At 46.1% G+C, this 17,548-nt stretch overlaps 1 protein-coding gene across 5 annotated transcripts in view; it reads left to right on the top strand.

Annotated features, from left to right (window-relative positions):
- Positions 1 to 17,548, top strand: part of LOC135524711 (rab GTPase-activating protein 1-like) — a 156,306-nt gene that overhangs the window by 113,316 nt on the left and 25,442 nt on the right. For 4 of the 5 annotated variants that reach the window (XM_064952479.1, XM_064952478.1, XM_064952481.1 and 1 more), the window contains one exon: positions 9,151 to 9,279. In XM_064952479.1, coding sequence (XP_064808551.1) covers positions 9,151 to 9,279 — 129 coding nt within the window. Of the gene's footprint in view, positions 1 to 9,150; positions 9,280 to 14,442; positions 15,396 to 17,548 lie in introns of those variants that run through there. The other variant, XM_064952483.1, reaches the window with a different exon arrangement.

The raw sequence follows: 17,548 nt of genomic DNA, 5'->3' as shown, positions 1-17,548 counted from the left end.
TGAAACAGAGGGTATCTTGTACTGCTGTAAAGAATATATTGAAACGGAGGGTATCTTGTACTGTGGTAAAGAATATATTGAAACGGAGGGTATCTTGTACTGCTGTAAAGAATATATTGAAACGGAGGGTATCTTGTACTGCTGTAAAGAATATATTGAAACGGAGGGTATCTTATACTGTGGTAAAGAATATATTGAAACGGAGGGTATCTTGTACTGTGGTAAAGAATATATTGAAACGGAGGGTATCTTGTACTGCTGTAAAGAATATATTGAAACGGAGGGTATCTTATACTGTGGTAAAGAATATATTGAAACGGAGGGTATCTTGTACTGCTGTAAAGAATATATTGAAACAGAGGGTATCTTGTACTGCTGTAAAGAATATATTGAAACGGAGGGTATCTTGTACTGTGGTAAAGAATATATTGAAACGGAGGGTATCTTGTACTGTGGTAAAGAATATATTGAAACGGAGGGTATCTTGTACTGCGGTAAAGTATATATTGAAACGGAGGGTATCTTGTACTGCTGTAAAGTATATATTGAAACGGAGGGTATCTTGTACTGCTGTAAAGAATATATTGAAACGGAGGGTATCTTGTACTGCTGTAAAGAATATATTGAAACGGAGGGTATCTTGTACTGCTGTAAAGAATATATTGAAACAGAGGGTATCTTGTACTGCTGTAAAGAATATATTGAAACGGAGGGTATCTTGTACTGTGGTAAAGAATATATTGAAACGGAGGGTATCTTGTACTGCTGTAAAGAATATAGTGAAACGGAGGGTATCTTGTACTGCTGTAAAGAATATATTGAAACGGAGGGTATCTTGTACTGCTGTAAAGAATATATTGAAACGGAGGGTATCTTATACTGTGGTAAAGAATATATTGAAACGGAGGGTATCTTGTACTGTGGTAAAGAATATATTGAAACGGAGGGTATCTTGTACTGCTGTAAAGAATATATTGAAACAGAGGGTATCTTGTACTGTGGTAAAGAATATATTGAAACGGAGGGTATCTTGTACTGCTGTAAAGAATATATTGAAACAGAGGGTATCTTGTACTGTGGTAAAGAATATATTGAAACGGAGGGTATCTTGTACTGCTGTAAAGAATATATTGAAACAGAGGGTATCTTGTACTGTGGTAAAGAATATATTGAAACGGAGGGTATCTTGTACTGCTGTAAAGAATATATTGAAACAGAGGGTATCTTGTACTGTGGTAAAGAATATATTGAAACGGAGGGTATCTTGTACTGCTGTAAAGAATATATTGAAACAGAGGGTATCTTGTACTGCTGTAAAGAATATATTGAAACAGAGGGTATCTTGTACTGTGGTAAAGAATATATTGAAACGGAGGGTATCTTGTACTGCTGTAAAGAATATATTGAAACAGAGGGTATCTTGTACTGCTGTAAAGAATATATTGAAACAGAGGGTATCTTGTACTGTGGTAAAGAATATATTGAAACGGAGGGTATCTTGTACTGCTGTAAAGAATATATTGAAACAGAGGGTATCTTGTACTGTGGTAAAGAATATATTGAAACGGAGGGTATCTTGTACTGCTGTAAAGAATATATTGAAATGGGTTACACTGATGATCACAGGGTCATCAGAAAGATGAGCGCAAACGAGTGTGTAGAAACCATGTGTGAGGTGAACCCAGGTGAACTAGCAGCTCCTGGGAGGGCTATGGTGATGGCTTTTCTATTTGAACCCATACTTTGTTTCTCCACACGATTTCCTCACCGATGATACCCATTTCTGTCTATTGTTAGATTTTAAAAAGCCTTCAGCTACAACAGAATAGTACTCTCATGCTATTAAAGCATATATTGGTTGTGTGTGTGTCCCCGATTGGACAGGCATGACGGCATTATTCCCAAAGGCTTCCTCTCCTCCTTCCTCTCTCCCCTCCCTTCTATCCCTCTGTCTCTCTCCCCTCCCTTCTATCCCTCTGTCTCTCTCCTCCTTCCTCTCCCCCTCCCTTCTATCCCTCTGTCTCTCTCCTCCTTCCTTCTATCCCTCTGTCTCTCTCCCCCTCCCTTCTATCCCTCTGTCTCTCTCCTCCTTCCTCTCCCCCTCCCTTCTATCCCTCTGTCTCTCTCCTCCTTCCTCTCCCCCTCCCTTCTATCCCTCTGTCTCTCTCCTCCTTCCTCTCCCCTCCCTTCTATCCCTCTGTCTCTCTCCCCCTCCCTTCTATCCCTCTGTCTTTCTCCCCCTCCCTTCTATCCCTCTGTCTCTCTCCCCCTCCCTTCTATCCCTCTGTCTTTCTCCCCCTCCCTTCTATCCCTCTGTCTCTCTCCTCCTTCCTCTCCCCCTCCCTTCTATCCCTCTGTCTCTCTCCTCCTTCCTCTCCCCCTCCCTTCTATCCCTCTGTCTCTCTCCTCCTTCCTCTCCCCCTCCCTTCTATCCCTCTGTCTCTCTCCCCTCCCTTCTATCCCTCTGTCTTTCTCCCCCTCCCTTCTATCCCTCTGTCTTCCTCTCCCCTCCCTTCTATCCCTCTGTCTCTCTCCTCCTTCCTCTCCCCTCCCTTCTATCCCTCTGTCTCTCTCCTCCTTCCTCTCCCCCTCCCTTCTATCCCTCTGTCTCTATCCTCCTTCCTCTCCCCCTCCCTTCTATCCCTCTGTCTCTCTCCCCCTCCCTTCTATCCCTCTGTCTCTATCCCCCTCTCTTCTATCCCTCTGTCTCTCTCCCCCTCTCTTCTATCCCTCTGTCTCTCTCCCCCTCCCTTCTATCCCTCTGTCTCTCTCCCCCTCCCTTCTATCCCTCTGTCTCTCTCCCCCTCCCTTCTATCCCTCTGTCTTTCTCCCCCTCCCTTCTATCCCTCTGTCTCTCTCCCCCTCCCTTCTATCCCTCTGTCTCTCTCCTCCTTCCTCTCCCCTCCCTTCTATCCCTCTGTCTCTCTCCTCCTTCCTCTCCCCCTCCCTTCTATCCCTCTGTCTCTATCCTCCTTCCTCTCCCCTCCCTTCTATCCCTCTGTCTCTCTCCCCCTCCCTTCTATCCCTCTGTCTCTATCCCCCTCTCTTCTATCCCTCTGTCTCTCTCCCCCTCTCTTCTATCCCTCTGTCTCTCTCCCCCTCCCTTCTATCCCTCTGTCTCTCTCCCCCTCCCTTCTATCCCTCTGTCTCTCTCCCCCTCCCTTCCATCCCTCTGTCTCTCTCCCTTCCCTTCTATCCCTCTGTCTCTCTCCTCCTTCCTCTCCCCCTCCCTTCTATCCCTCTGTCTCTCTCCCCCTCCCTTCTATCCCTCTGTCTCTCTCCTCCTTCCTCTCCCCCTCCCTTCTATCCCTCTGTCTTTCTCCCCCTCCCTTCTATCCCTCTGTCTCTCTCCTCCTTCCTCTCCCCCTCCCTTCTATCCCTCTGTCTCTATCCTCCTTCCTCTCCCCCTCCCTTCTATCCCTCTGTCTCTCTCCCCCTCCCTTCTATCCCTCTGTCTCTCTCTCCCCCTCCCTTCTATCCCTCTGTCTCTCTCCCCCTCCCTTCTATCCCTCTGTCTCTCTCCCCCCCTCCCTTCTATCCCTCTCTCTCTCCCCCATCCCTTCTATCCCTCTGTCTCTCTCCCCCCACCCTTCTATCCCTCTGTCTCTCTCTCCCCCTCCCTTCTATCCCTCTGTCTCTCTCCCCCTCCCTTCTATCCCTCTGTCTCTCTCCCCCCCTCCCTTCTATCCCTCTCTCTCTCCCCCTCCCTTCTATCCCTCTGTCTCTCTCCCCCTCCCTTCTATCCCTCTGTCTCTCTCCCCCCACCCTTCTATCCCTCTGTCTCTCCCTTCTATCCCTCTCTCTCTCCTCCTTCCTCTCCCCCTCCCTTCTATCCCTCCGTCTCTCTCCGCCTCCCTCTCCCTCTGTGCACTTACCCGCCCTTGCCGGTCTACCATAGTCCTTTAGGAGTGCACGGCAGCAGCACTAACATCTTTTAGCTGTTAGCAGTTAGCCATTAGCTGAGGTGTAGAAAGGGAGGGGGGTCTTCCATTATTTTCAGGGATGTCTACCGCGAGCGCATCAACCCTCAGACCCCTCTATCGTACCCTTCCCCTCTCCTTCTCCTCTTGTCTTCTAGCACCTCTCTGCCTCAGCATCTCAATCACATGCTCTCTCGCTCGCTCGCTCTCCCTCCGCCCAGCCCCAGCACAGACCTCTGCATCAGAGAAGCTGTGTTAGCCAGTAGCATCGCAGACCCTTTAACTGGGCGAGAGGGGAAGGGAGAGGGAGGAAAAGGAAGTTTGGAAAACCGGTGTGGTTCTCTCCACATGCCTCCACTAGCTGTTGCCAGACCAAACCCAAACCTGTGGCTCCCCCGTTTGGCTTTGGACCAGCAGAATCTGACACAGTAAAGGACCCTCCAGCAAAGGACCCTCCTGCAAAGGACCCTCCTGCAAAGACCTGGAAGGAAACCTTTACCTTGACTGGAAGGATTTCTACTCTGGATGTGTTTCCTTATGGAAGTCTGCTGGAGGTATTAGATTCAGGAGTCCTTTTTAAAGCCTTTGTGGATGTTTCTCCCTATTGAACTCCGCTTCTGAGGGCCTTGGCAATTTCAATGCTCCTTTATGGGAGTAAAGGATTTCCTGACAGAGACCGAGACACACACACTCAAGCTTGTTTGTCCTGCTAAGGCTCCCTGTCAGAGCCTCCCTACTCTGCCTCTCCTTGATCTCTACCACCACTCCATCTGTTTACTCTCTTGGACTCTGAGTCACCATCGTCCTTAAAGTCCATTCAGCTGTTAACACAACGCCAAGACGTCACTGTTTGGGATGGAAGCAGATTCAGCCTAAGGCGGCGTGGCTAATAGACAGAATGACTTCAGTCTCTTCCTCCCCTCAGCTACCGATGTGTGGTACATCCGAAAGGGCCGCTTCGGACGTGAAGGGACTACATCATTTGGAATGGAGGGATGTTTGTGGACAGACTTTCTGAAGAAAACCCAGTCTGACCTGACCTATATGTCTATAGTGTTACCTCTAGGCTGGAGATAAAGACGATCATTGAAGTCTGTATTTAGTCCTTGTTATTAAGCCTTGGTCTCAGTTGTGAAAAGAGAGATGCTTGCTCTTTGAAGACGGGAGGGGGATAAAAAGGTGAAGACTCATTACCTGTCATCTGCTTAAACCGTCTAGCCTTGTGCCTGTCTGTTGCTAGGCAATGGCATCCCCCCTGTTTTGGGATCTGTTGTTAAGAAAAGCAGATGAGTATCCTTGCACTGTATTTTCTGCCTCACCTTATCTACATTATGCCGACTGCGCTGGTCAGTTGTGATGAAGGGACTATAGTGTCGAGGTCGAGGGGCTATATCGGCTCTCTGACAACAGAGCTTACTGAATGAACCCAACCAACTCACTGATTCTCTGGTGCTCAACCCCACTGGATCCTCTCTACCTGTGGATCTATTCGTGGTGTATTTCTGCTGAGTTTGTATTATTGGGGGACGACAGGCTTGGCCAGTCTATGGAGAGAAGCTCTGATCCAATACTGTGTTGTGTCACTACCTGATGCAGAACTATCGACCTATTCTTTCCCCCAGAAGGTCACTGCTGCCATTCGTAAGACCGAGCTTGAATTGCCAAACAGCATAAGAGAGAAATCTCTGCTGGACCCTGACCTGAAGTCTTGGTCGGATTGTCCGATATTGGACTTAGCGCAGACATAGTTGGGACTGCACTCTGGAGTCTCCCTGCACCCTGACCACCCTGTTCCCAGAACTGGAGTCTCTCTGCACCCTGGCCCCAGAACTGGAGTCTCCCTGCACCCTGGTCCCAGAACTGGAGTCTCCCTGCACCCTGGTCCCAGAACTGGAGTCTCCCTGCACCCTGGTCCCAGAACTGGAGTCTCCCTGCACCCTGGTCCCAGAACTGGAGTCTCCCTGCACCCTGGTCCCAGAACTGGAGTCTCCCTGCACCCTGGTCCCAGAACTGGAGTCTCCCTGCACCCTGGTCCCAGAACTGGAGTCTCTCTGCACCCTGGTCCCAGAACTGGAGTCTCCCTGCACCCTGGTCCCAGAACTGGAGTCTCCCTGCACCCTGGCCCCAGAACTGGAGTCTCCCTGCATCCTGGCCACCCTGGTCCCAGAACTGGAGTCTCTCTGCACCCTGGCCACAGAACTGGAGCCTCTCTGCACCCTGGCCACCCTGGCCCCAGAACTGGAGTCTCCCTGCATCCTGGCCACCCTGGTCCCAGAACTGGAGTCTCTCTGCACCCTGGCCCCAGAACTGGAGTCTCTCTGCACCCTGGCCCCAGAACTGGATTCTCCCTGCACCCTGGCCACAGAACTGGAGCCTCTCTGCACCCTGGCCACCCTGGCCCCAGAACTGGAGTCTCCCTGCATCCTGGCCACCCTGGTCCCAGAACTGGAGTCTCTCTGCACCCTGGCCCCAGAACTGGAGTCTCCCTGCACCCTGGTCACAGAACTGGAGTCTCCCTGCATGCTGGCCACAGAACTGGAGTCTCCCTGCACCTTGGCCACCCTGGCCCCAGAACTGGAGTCTCCCTGCATCCTGGTCACAGAACTGGAGTCTCCCTGCACCCTGGTCACAGAACTGGAGTCTCTCTGCACCCTGGCCCCAGAACTGGAGTCTCTCTGCACCCTGGCCCCAGAACTGGAGTCTCTCTGCACCCTGGTCACAGAACTGGAGTCTCCCGGCACGCTGGCCACAGAACTGGAGTCTCCCTGCACCCTGGCCACCCTGGCCCCAGAACTGGAGTCTCTCTGCACCCTGGCCACAGAACTGGAGTCTCTCTGCACCCTGGCCCCAGAACTGGAGTCTCCCTGCACCCTGGCCCCAGAACTGGAGTCTCCCTGCACCCTGGCCCCAGAACTGGAGTCTCCCTGCACCCTGGTCACAGAACTGGAGTCTCCCTGCACGCTGGCCACAGAACTGGAGTCTCCTTGCACCCTGGCCACCCTGGCCCCAGAACTGGAGTCTCTCTGCACCCTGGCCCCAGAACTGGAGTCTCTCTGCACCCTGGTCACAGAACTGGAGTCTCCCTGCACCCTGGTCACAGAACTGGAGTCTCCCTGCATGCTGGCCGCAGAACTGGAGTCTCCCTGCACCTTGGCCACCCTGGTCCCAGAACTGGAGTCTCCCTGCACCCTGGCCACCCTGGTCACAGAACTGGAGCCTCTCTCCTCTCCGTCTTTCTCTCCCTCGCATTCCCCCTCCACCCAACTGTCACCCCCAGTCACTGCCATGCCCACCCAGCTACCAGCGGCACTGCGGATGGGCAGCTGGGGGGCAGAGGAAGGGGGTTCAGCGGAGGAGAAAGCTGGGGAGACAGACTCTGTCTGTAAGGTGATGGGGCTCTTGGGGATGGGCCATCGCCTCTTCGTCCCAAAGCTACTTGCGGTGAGAGATGGACTGGATAGGGACTGGGGTTGGGGCAGGGACTGAGATGGGGACTGGGGCTAGGACAGGATAGGCGTTAGGCCAGGGATGAGCAATCTTACCCTGCGAGGGCAACTGTTGTCCAACAACATACTTTTGTAATGTAGCTATATTGTTGAATTGTTCAATAGCTTGGGCTGTTAATTTAGTATTTTGTGTGAATCATCATTATGTCATTGTATGGTGCTGTTACGTTCAGCCCTGCTAACAAGGTCCTCAACCCGTTTTAACCACCCATCTCACTTGAAATGACACTACCAGATGTCTTGGAACAAAGTAGTATTACTCGTGGTTAATGTAAAGGAAATTCCAGGTGAACCAAAAGGTGAGCAGTCGTCAAATCAGTCGGAAATAAATCTGGTTTATTACAAGTTGCAACATGGAGACAATGTCACAACAGAAGCAGAGAAACTGTGTAACGGGCCCCTTGGAGGAGGCCCTACTCTGTTAATCACACAGCACTGACGGTACTGTAAACACCTGCACGAGGCTTGTCAGAAGTCACAGAGACATTATCAGTGTTCCCCTGACTCAGTCTGGTGTCAAACTGTAACCATAACATTCAACACTGGTTAGATGCTGGCAGTCAAACCGGTCCAAGGTAAAGCATCACTGCTTAGTCTCCAACAATATGTTCACTAAACTAAAACTACTTTTATTAAATATGTTAATGAAACATACATGGTTAACTCCTGTTTCCCTTCCTTCAAGGTAAAGCATCACTGCTTAGTCTCCAACACTATGTTCACTAAACTAAAACTACTTTTATTAAATATGTTAATGAAACATACATGGTTAACTCCTGTTTCCCTTCCTTCAAGGTAAAGCATCACTGCTTAGTCTCCAACAATATGTTCACTAAACTAAAACTACTTTTATTAAATATGTTAATGAAACATACATGGTTAACTCCTGTTTCCCTTCCCTCAAGGTAAAGCATCACTGCTTTGTCTCCAACACTATGTTCACTAAACTAAAACTACTTTTATTAAATATGTTAATGAAACATACATGGTTAACTCCTGTTTCCCTTCCTTCAAGGTAAAGCATCACTGCTTTGTCTCCAACAATATGTTCACTAAACTAAAACTACTTTTATTAAATATGTTAATGAAACATACATGGTTAACTCCTGTTTCCCTTCCTTCAAGGTAAAGCATCACTGCTTTGTCTCCAACACTATGTTCACTAAACTAAAACTACTTTTATTAAATATGTTAATGAAACATACATGGTTAACTCCTGTTTCCCTTCCCTCAAGGTAAAGCATCACTGCTTTGTCTCCAACAATATGTTCACTAAACTAAAACTACTTTTATTAAATATGTTAATGAAACATACATGGTTAACTCCTGTTTCCCTTCCTTCAAGGTAAAGCATCACTGCTTAGTCTCCAACAATATGTTCACTAAACTAAAACTACTTTTATTAAATATGTTAATGAAACATACATGGTTAACTCCTGTTTCCCTTCCTTCAAGGTAAAGCATCACTGCTTTGTCTCCAACAATATGTTCACTAAACTAAAACTACTTTTATTAAATATGTTAATGAAACATACATGGTTAACTCCTGTTTCCCTTCCCTCACGGGAAAGCATCTGTCTGAGTCTTCCCACACATATGATCATGTACAGTTGAGTACTATGATCTTTCCAACTTTACTAAATAAAGATTGACGTTCTAGTGGCATGTTTTCTGTCTCTGTCGTATTCCAGTCTATTGGCTGAGCTTGTCATCTTTCTCCTCAGACGTCCAAGGAGGACCTACTTCAGACTGACTTTGAGGGGGCTCTGAAGTTCTTCCGGGTCCAGCTGCCCAAACGCTACAGGGCTGCTGAGAACGCCCGCAGGCTCATGGAACAGGCCTGTAACATCAAGGTAGGAACCATTATTCTCTGTTTTCTGTTCCCCTTGTTTTACACACTGCACTGACCACTGATCCAAAAGGAAGCTTATGCTTCCGACTGGGCGAAGTCCCGTTTTATTTTCAGAGATGTGAAAGTGTCTAGTCTAGTTGCCTACATCACTTCTAAGCCAGGTTTGCCATAGTCTACCTAACAGGTTATGAGGATATTTACCCTGACCACTCCAGTGTCGCTGCACATTGTAAATATGGTATCGGCACTGACCTTGTATTTAGCTTACAGACTTTCTCTCGTTCATCTTATCAGTAGTATTATAATACTTTTTAAAAAGTCAAGTATGTGTTTTTGTTCTACTTGACGTTGTTTTATAGTACTACTCATATTGTTGGGAAAGAGCAAGCAGGAAAGTCATTTCATTGTACTAGTGCACATGACAACTTTAAACTTGATATTTCCTTGTAAACATACAGTTGAAGTCAGAAGTTTACATACACCTTAGCCAAATACAATTAAATGCAGTTACCCACAATTCCTGACATTTAGTCCTAGTAAATATTCCCTGTTTTAGGTCAGTTTGGAGCACCACTTTATTTTAAGAATGTGAAATGTCAGAATAATAGTCGAGAGATTGATTTAGTTCTACTTTTATTTATTTCATCATATTCCCAGTGGGTCAGAAGTTTACATACACTCAATTAGTATTTGGTAGCATTTTTCATGCTTTTTCAGTTCTGCCCACAACTTTTCTATGGGATTGATGTCAGGGCTTTGTGATGACCACTCAATAACTTGACCTTGTTGTCCTTACGCCATTTTGCCACAACTCTGGAAGTATGCTTGGGGTCATTGTCCATTTGGAAGATCCATTTGTGACCAAGCTTTAACTTCCTGACTGATGTCTTGAGATGTTGCTTCAATATATCCACTTAATTTCCCTCCCTCATGATGCCATCTATTTTGTGAAGTGCACCAGTCCCTCTTGCAGCAAAGGACCCCCACAACATGATGTTGCCACCCCCATGCTTCACGGTTGGGATGTTGTTCTTCGGCTTGCAAGCCTCCCCCTTTTTCCTCCAAACATAACGATGGTCATTATGGCCAAACAGTTCTATTTTTGTTTCTTCAGACCAGAGGACATTTCTCCAAAAAGTATGATCTTTGTCCCCATGTTTAGTTGAAAACCGTAGTCTGGCTTTTTTATGGGGGTTTTGGAGTAGTGGCTTCTTCTTTGCTGAGCAGCATTTTATGCTATGTCGATATAGGACTCGTTTTACTGTGGCTATAGATACTTTTGTACCTGTTTCCTCCAGATCTTCACAAGGTCCTTTGCTGTTGTTCTGGGATTGATTTGCACTTTTCGCACCAAAATACTTTAATCTCTAGGAGACAACGCGTCTCCTTCCTGAGCGGTATGACAGCTGCGTGGTCCCATGGTGTTTATACTTGCATACTATTGTTTGTACAGATGAACGTGGTACCTTCGGGCATTTGGAAATCGCTCCCAAGGATGAACTAGACTTGTGGCCTACAAAATTTTTTCTTAGGTCTTGGCTGATTTCTTTTCATTTTCCCATTATGTCAAGCAAAGAGGCACCGAGTTTGAAGGTAGGCCTTGAAATACATCCACAGGTACACATCCAATTGACTCAAATGATGTCAACTAGCCTGTCAGAAGCTTCTAAAGCCATTACTTCATTTTCTGAAAAATTTCAAGCTGTTTAAAGGCACAGTCAATTAGTGTATGTAAAGTTCTGACCCACTGGAATTGTGATACAATGAATTATAAGTGAAATAATCTGTCTGGAAACTATTGTTTATAAAATTCCTTGTGTCATGCACGAAGTAGATGTTCTAACCCACTTGCCAAAACTGTAGTTTGTTTACAAGACATTTATGGAGTGGTTAAAAAACAAGTTTTAATGAATCCAACCTAAGTGTATGTTAACTTCCGACTTCAACTGTATTTCCTTCTCTCAATATCTTCTATGTGGAATAGCACACCACATCCGCAGCCTGTCAGTGTGTGGTTATAGATGTTCACTGTACCTCCTACCACCTCCCACAAGGAGAATATAATGAGCTGAGGTATTTGGGGAATGTGCTGAGGTCAGAAGAAGTGGCCTAAGCGCGCGCGCACACACACACACACACACACACACACACACACAGACACACACACACCTTAGATGGCAGCGGAGCAGCTCCCGTCTCTGTGTATGTCGTGTGCTCGTATGTTTGTGTGTGTGTGCTCGTATGTTTGTGTGTGTGTGCTCGTATGTTTGTGTGTGTGTGCTCGTATGTTTGTGTGTGTGTGCTCGTATGTTTGTGTGTGTGTGCTCGTATGTTTATGTGTGTGCTCGTATGTTTGTGTGTGTGTGCTCGTGTGTTTGTGTGTGTATGATCATATGTGTCTGTGCTCGTGTGTGTCTGTTTGTGTGCTCGTGTGTGTGTGTGCTCGTATGTTTGTTTGTGTGTGTGCTCGTTTGTTTGTTTGTGTGTGTGTGCGCTTGTGTGTGTGTGTGCTCATGTGTGTGTGCTTGTATGCTTTGCAACTGTGTCTCGGTGGCAAAGCAGGGAGCCCTTCTAGTTTTACAGGAAGGAAGAAGAGCGCGATGGAAGAGATAATTCTCTCCTTCCGCACCCATCCCTGCTCTCGGTATGCATCTCTCTCTCCCTCCACCTCTCCCCTGTGTATGTCTAATGACAGGATATCCTGTGTAGACACTCTGCGTACGTTATTATGTAATTATTGCCTCGTACAAGCTTGTCTTTAAAAGCTTCTGGAAGAAAATGATCTGCTAAATGTTTGAGTAATATTACTCCACCTTATCACGTACTGTCATGATGTAAAACAATTGTGCTCGTGCACGCGCACACACACTGCACTTGCAGTACTGTGGTGTTATATGCCAGTGTGCGATCTTCTGAGTCATTTTTCGTAGAGAAATGTATTTGCTGTTTACACCGAAGTGTACACATCGTCAGATAGAGGAATAACTGAGAGAGGCAGGCTTTAGGACCATGAGAGAAAATGCTAGAGTGGGTAAGTGGGCCTTGCATTGACTTCAGTGGACAAGGTGAGCTGAACAGGTGCATTCATGGTCTGCCTGCCACACAGTGAGTCAGCAGCAATATGACAAGGAAATGGAGGAAAACTTCTAATCTGTCTTTTTCTACTAGCAGCTGTGCATTCTGGATCTACTCCAGAGTTTAGAGAGAGACACTTTATCTGGGAGAGAGAGAGAGACTCCGTGAGCATAGCCTTGCTATTGAGAAAGGCCGCTGTAGGCAGATCTGGCTCTCAAGATAAGACAGGCTATGTGCACACTGCCCACAAAATGAGGTGGAAACTGAGCTGCACTTCCTAACCTCCTGTCCAATGTATGACCATATTAGAGACACATATTTCCCTCAGATTACACAGACCCACAAAGAATTTGAAAACAAACCTAATTTTGATAAACTCCCGTATCTACTGGGTGAAATAGAAATAACACAGTGTGCCATCACAGCAGCAAGATTTGTGACCTGTTGCCACAAGAAAAGGGCAACCAGTGAAGAACAAACACCATTGTAAATACAACCCATATTTGTTTATTAATTTTTCCCTTTTGTAATTTAACTATTTGCACATCATGACATTTGACATGTCTTTATTCTTTTGGTACTTCTGTGAGTCTGTTTACTGTTCCATTTTTATTGTTCACTTTTGTTTATTATCTATTTGACATACGTTTCCCATGCCAATATAGCCCTTAAATTGAAATTGAGAGAGAGAATCACCTTTGGCTGGAGACAAACGCTGCAGTGGGACTGAAGAGACCGATGGAACCAGTCTGTACTCTGAGCCTGCATGGCTGTTTGTTTAGCTTTCACCACTCGGAGGAAATCAAATCGACTGGTGGCTAAAATAAGGTCTTGACGGTGATTGTGGTGGCCATCGAGTCTCTTGGGAGCTTAACGTGTAATAGCAACCTTCTGAATATCTGACTGACTGGCCTAGGAACTGCTGTGTAATACGAGGGACTTTCATGCTCTGGGGCATCCAAGCAACTGCCTTGACTCTGACCTAGTGTAGGGAGAAATTGTTAAACTGTTATCATCCACTCTCTCCCTTCCCCCTCCTCACTCAAGGGAGGACCATACAAGAAGCAGCATCAGCACATCAACCCCCATTGACCTCCCAGAAGACACACACACACCAGAATGGCACAACCGTGTGTGTGTTACAGGACCCCACCACTCATATGAATTGCCTGATTGGGCAACAGCAGCAGCTCTCTCATCTTGGGATTTCAATTCTCTCTTCAATGTCCTCTGAAGTGACATTGTGCCTGAGGTGTTTTGACAGAGAAGAGCCTAGTCTCCAGAATTAGCCACTCTATTTTTGCATCTTGTCCTTTTTAAACCCTTTTTTCACATATTTTTATGGAGATGTGTGTGCATGTGTGTTCCCTTCTCTCAGGAGACAAATCTCACGGAGTCCGAGAGATACTCTTATCACAGAACTTGGTGCCGTTAGAAGGAATGAAGCACAGTGTCTACTGGCAACTACAACCATCATACCCTGTCAATGGAACTATACTTCCCCATGGACAAGTGCAGAATTGAATCAGTTGATGATATACCTCATGTTCATGAGTGCCAAGGAAGGAAATATAAGCCAGCCTGCTCAATTTATATTGTCCTTACATTTTTTTTTTTTGATGTCTGAAGCGGATCAACTTGACTCCTAAGCAGCTTAGTCGAGTACAAGAATTCACTGGCACCTGCTAGTTGGGGAGCGATGCTAAGCTTTCAGCGACTAACAACCCCCCCGGATTATGGGGAAATGATTTACATTTCACAGCACTTAAACACCCCAATAACAATGTTGAGGAGACTTTGAGACATTTCCAGGACAAAAATTAGATTTATCGACACCTTGGAACATATAGGATTTAAATCCATTTAAAAATCTAATTGGGATGTCTACCGAAGGGGCATGATTTGATTGATTAATATGATTTCTTCTGCCTGCCTTTGACAGCCCTCTGGGAGACGTTTCATGCTCAGCAGTTTCACCATTTAGAAGAAGTGGAGACAGAGAGAGCAAGAGAGAGGGAGTGGTTGCTGTTTCTTAGACGCTACTCCCTTGAGAAGCAGGGAAGAAGGAATAAAGGATGAGAATGTTGTGTACAGTGCCTTTCCCCACCAGGGACATCTCCTAAGAGAACTGGGCAGAGTCTCAGCAGGAACTACTGAAGCTAACGCTAAAGCTTACCACGGTGGGGTCCTGATAAGTCAGGCTGCAGGCAGCGCTACAGACAGCTGTGTGGTTTAGTTTTCTTGTGTCACCTTGAATTCAAAAATCAGACGTGCTGTGTCTGCAGTCGTTTTTTAACATTTTTGTTCACATTGTTTCGTTTTGAAACTTTTTTGGGGAGGACACGCAGTGTGTGACGTATGCAGACTGCGGGGGCAGTTAACACATCGAGTCATTGTGGTTTGTCTGACAGCTCCAACACTTCCTCACACATACTGAAACACACAGTTGAAGTGTGTGCATGTGTGTTGGTGTGTGCAGCCATCTCCGAGTGTGTCGAAACCAAACTTCATCTTACTAAGACCGAAGGGAGTGGAAAATAATACCGGGAGTGCAACCCAAGAGGAGGTGGAAATATGCCACGGATTGGAGGACAAACAAAAGGAGGAGGAGGAATACCAGCCTCGCAGTTCTGAGGAAGAGGGGGAACGAAAGACACACTATCCTCCTCACAACACGCTTGAGAACACCAAGCATCAGAGGGAGAGAGAAATACAACAGGTGTGTTGTTCTGCAGGGCTCCTCCCTCCCCCTCTCCATCACACCCTCCCTTAGGGGCGTGGCTTGTACCTTGAGTGACTGTGAAAGAGGCCAGTCACTCCTCAGGCTCTCTGATAGACCTGTTGACTCCTCTCTTCCTCTCCACTCTCTTCCACCCCTTTACTCTTTTCCACTTCATCCACCTGTGGAATTGACTGCTCTGTGCCAAGATGATGGAAGAGATCTCTATCACGGTGGCGTACGATGCCCACGTCATCAATCAGATCTGTGAGGAGGATATCCTGGCTAGCCTGGTGGCCCTCTCCAAGCCTCCCAAACCTGTGGTAGGTCTGTCCCTCCTCAGTCCTGGCTACTTTGGCAACTCAACTCTGTTCATGCACTATTTTACTGCCTGAGAACGGCTAAAGGAAACACTTCTTTCTTTTTTTCAGTAGCGAGAACTATCCTTCCTGCTGTCTTGTAGATTGTAGCGTATGCGTTGACACACTGAAATACATTAGTATTCACGTTGTAGTTATGGTTCAGTGGTTGTCAGTGTGTTCTCATGGAAATCTTTTCCCCCTCTCCAGTCAGCTTAACCTCAGGATACTAATGAAATTACAACTGTCAGTTTGTTTATATTAAAGATGGATTCCACTTCACCCAGCATGCATGTTTGTGTGTATGTTTGAGGTTGGTCATCGAAGTCAAAACACGACCCAATTTTTCCTGAAATGGCTGTTTTGAATCCTTAGGTAAGTGCAGTCATTTCAATATTCCAATTCTTTCAGCCTGGTAAGGCAGGCACCATTATGCCACAGAGCTATCCAATATTCCAATTCTTTCAGCCTGGTAAGGCAGGCACCATTATGCCACAGAGCTATCCAATATTCCCCCTGTGCACAGTCTGACAGGTCTAGTCGAGAACACTGTGCTTGTCTCAGATTCACAACATGCATTTCCTATCAGCTGGGCTCAGTTCTATGGCTACTTCTCACATTAGGTCATCATCACACATTGAAATTCAAATCAAGAACCATTTTCAACACTCTGAATTGAGTTGCAATGGATTTATTGAATTGCAATTGACCCCAATATTGACATACATGTTTTTTGTTATGTCTATATGAGCGATAATGTGTTCTTTCTTACGCGTGGACACTGTGCATACATACGCACGTGCCTTAACTATGTATTGTGTGAGGGTCTAGTATTGAACAGGAATGTATAACATTGTACCGTAATCTCTAACTGTTGTGTGCCTGTGGGTTATAGCCGGCTGTTGTACTAGAAAGGAGTGACTGTACATAGGTTATCACTGGAGAGCTGAGCCTCATGAACACTGGCATATTCTAACAGTGGCTCAAGGTTAGCTTATACTTAGGCTATGTCCCAAATAGAACCCTATTCCTTATATAATGCAATACTTTTGTCCATTAGTACATTACTTAGGTCATAGGGTGCCATTTAGAACTCAGACAGTCTGTTTTGGTTCTCATTGCTCTACATAGCCCCCAGCTGTCACTGCCTCCAATATACACTGTACAATTGAAGTTGGAAGTTTACATACACCTTAGCCAAATACATTTAAACTTAGTTTTTCACAATTCCTGACATTTAATCCTAGAAACGATTCCCTGTCTTAGGTCAGTTAGGATCACCACTTTATTTTAAGAATGTGAAATGTCAGAATAATAGTCGAGAGAGTGATTTAGTTCTGCTTTTATTTCTTTCATCACATTCCCAGTGGGTCAGAAGTTTACATACACTATATTAGTATTTGGTAGCATTGCCTTTACATTGTTTAACTTGGGTCAAACGTTTCGGGTAGCCTTCCACAAGCTTCCCACAATAAGTTGGGTGAATGTTGGCCCATTCCTCCTGACAGAGCTGGTGTAACCAAGTCAGGTTTGTAGGCCTCCTTGCTCGTACACGCTTATCAGTTCTGCCCACAAATTTTCTATAGGATTGAGGTCAGGGCTTTGTGATGGCCATTCCAATACCTTGACTTTGTTGTCCTTAGGCCATTTTGCCACAACCTTGGAAGTATGCTTGGGGTCATTGTCCATTTGCAATACTCATTTGTGACCAAGCTTTAACTTCCTGACTGATGTCTTGAGATGTTGCTTCAATATTACTACATAATTTCCCTTCCTCATGAAGCCATCTATTTTGTGAAGTGCACCAGTCCCTCCTGCAGCAAAGCACCCTCACAACATGATGCTGCCACCCCCGTGCTTCACGATTGGGATGGTGTTCTGTGGTTTGCAAGCCTCCCCCTTTTTCCTCCAAACATAACAATGGTCATTATGGCCCAACAGTTCTATTTTTGTTTCATCAAAAAGTACAATCCAAAAAAAAAAGTACAATCTTTGACGCCATGTGCAGTTGCAAACTGTAGTCTGTCTTTTTTATGGTGGTTTTGGAGCAGTGGCTTCTTCCTTGCTGAGCGGCCTTTCATCTTCACAAGGTCCTTTGCTGTTGTTTTGGGATTGAT

The sequence above is a fragment of the Oncorhynchus masou genome, chromosome 31 (genome assembly GCF_036934945.1).
Source record: "Oncorhynchus masou masou isolate Uvic2021 chromosome 31, UVic_Omas_1.1, whole genome shotgun sequence".
NCBI classification, from domain to species: Eukaryota; Metazoa; Chordata; class Actinopteri; order Salmoniformes; family Salmonidae; genus Oncorhynchus; species Oncorhynchus masou.
This window is presented reverse-complemented; position numbering and strand designations above follow the sequence as displayed.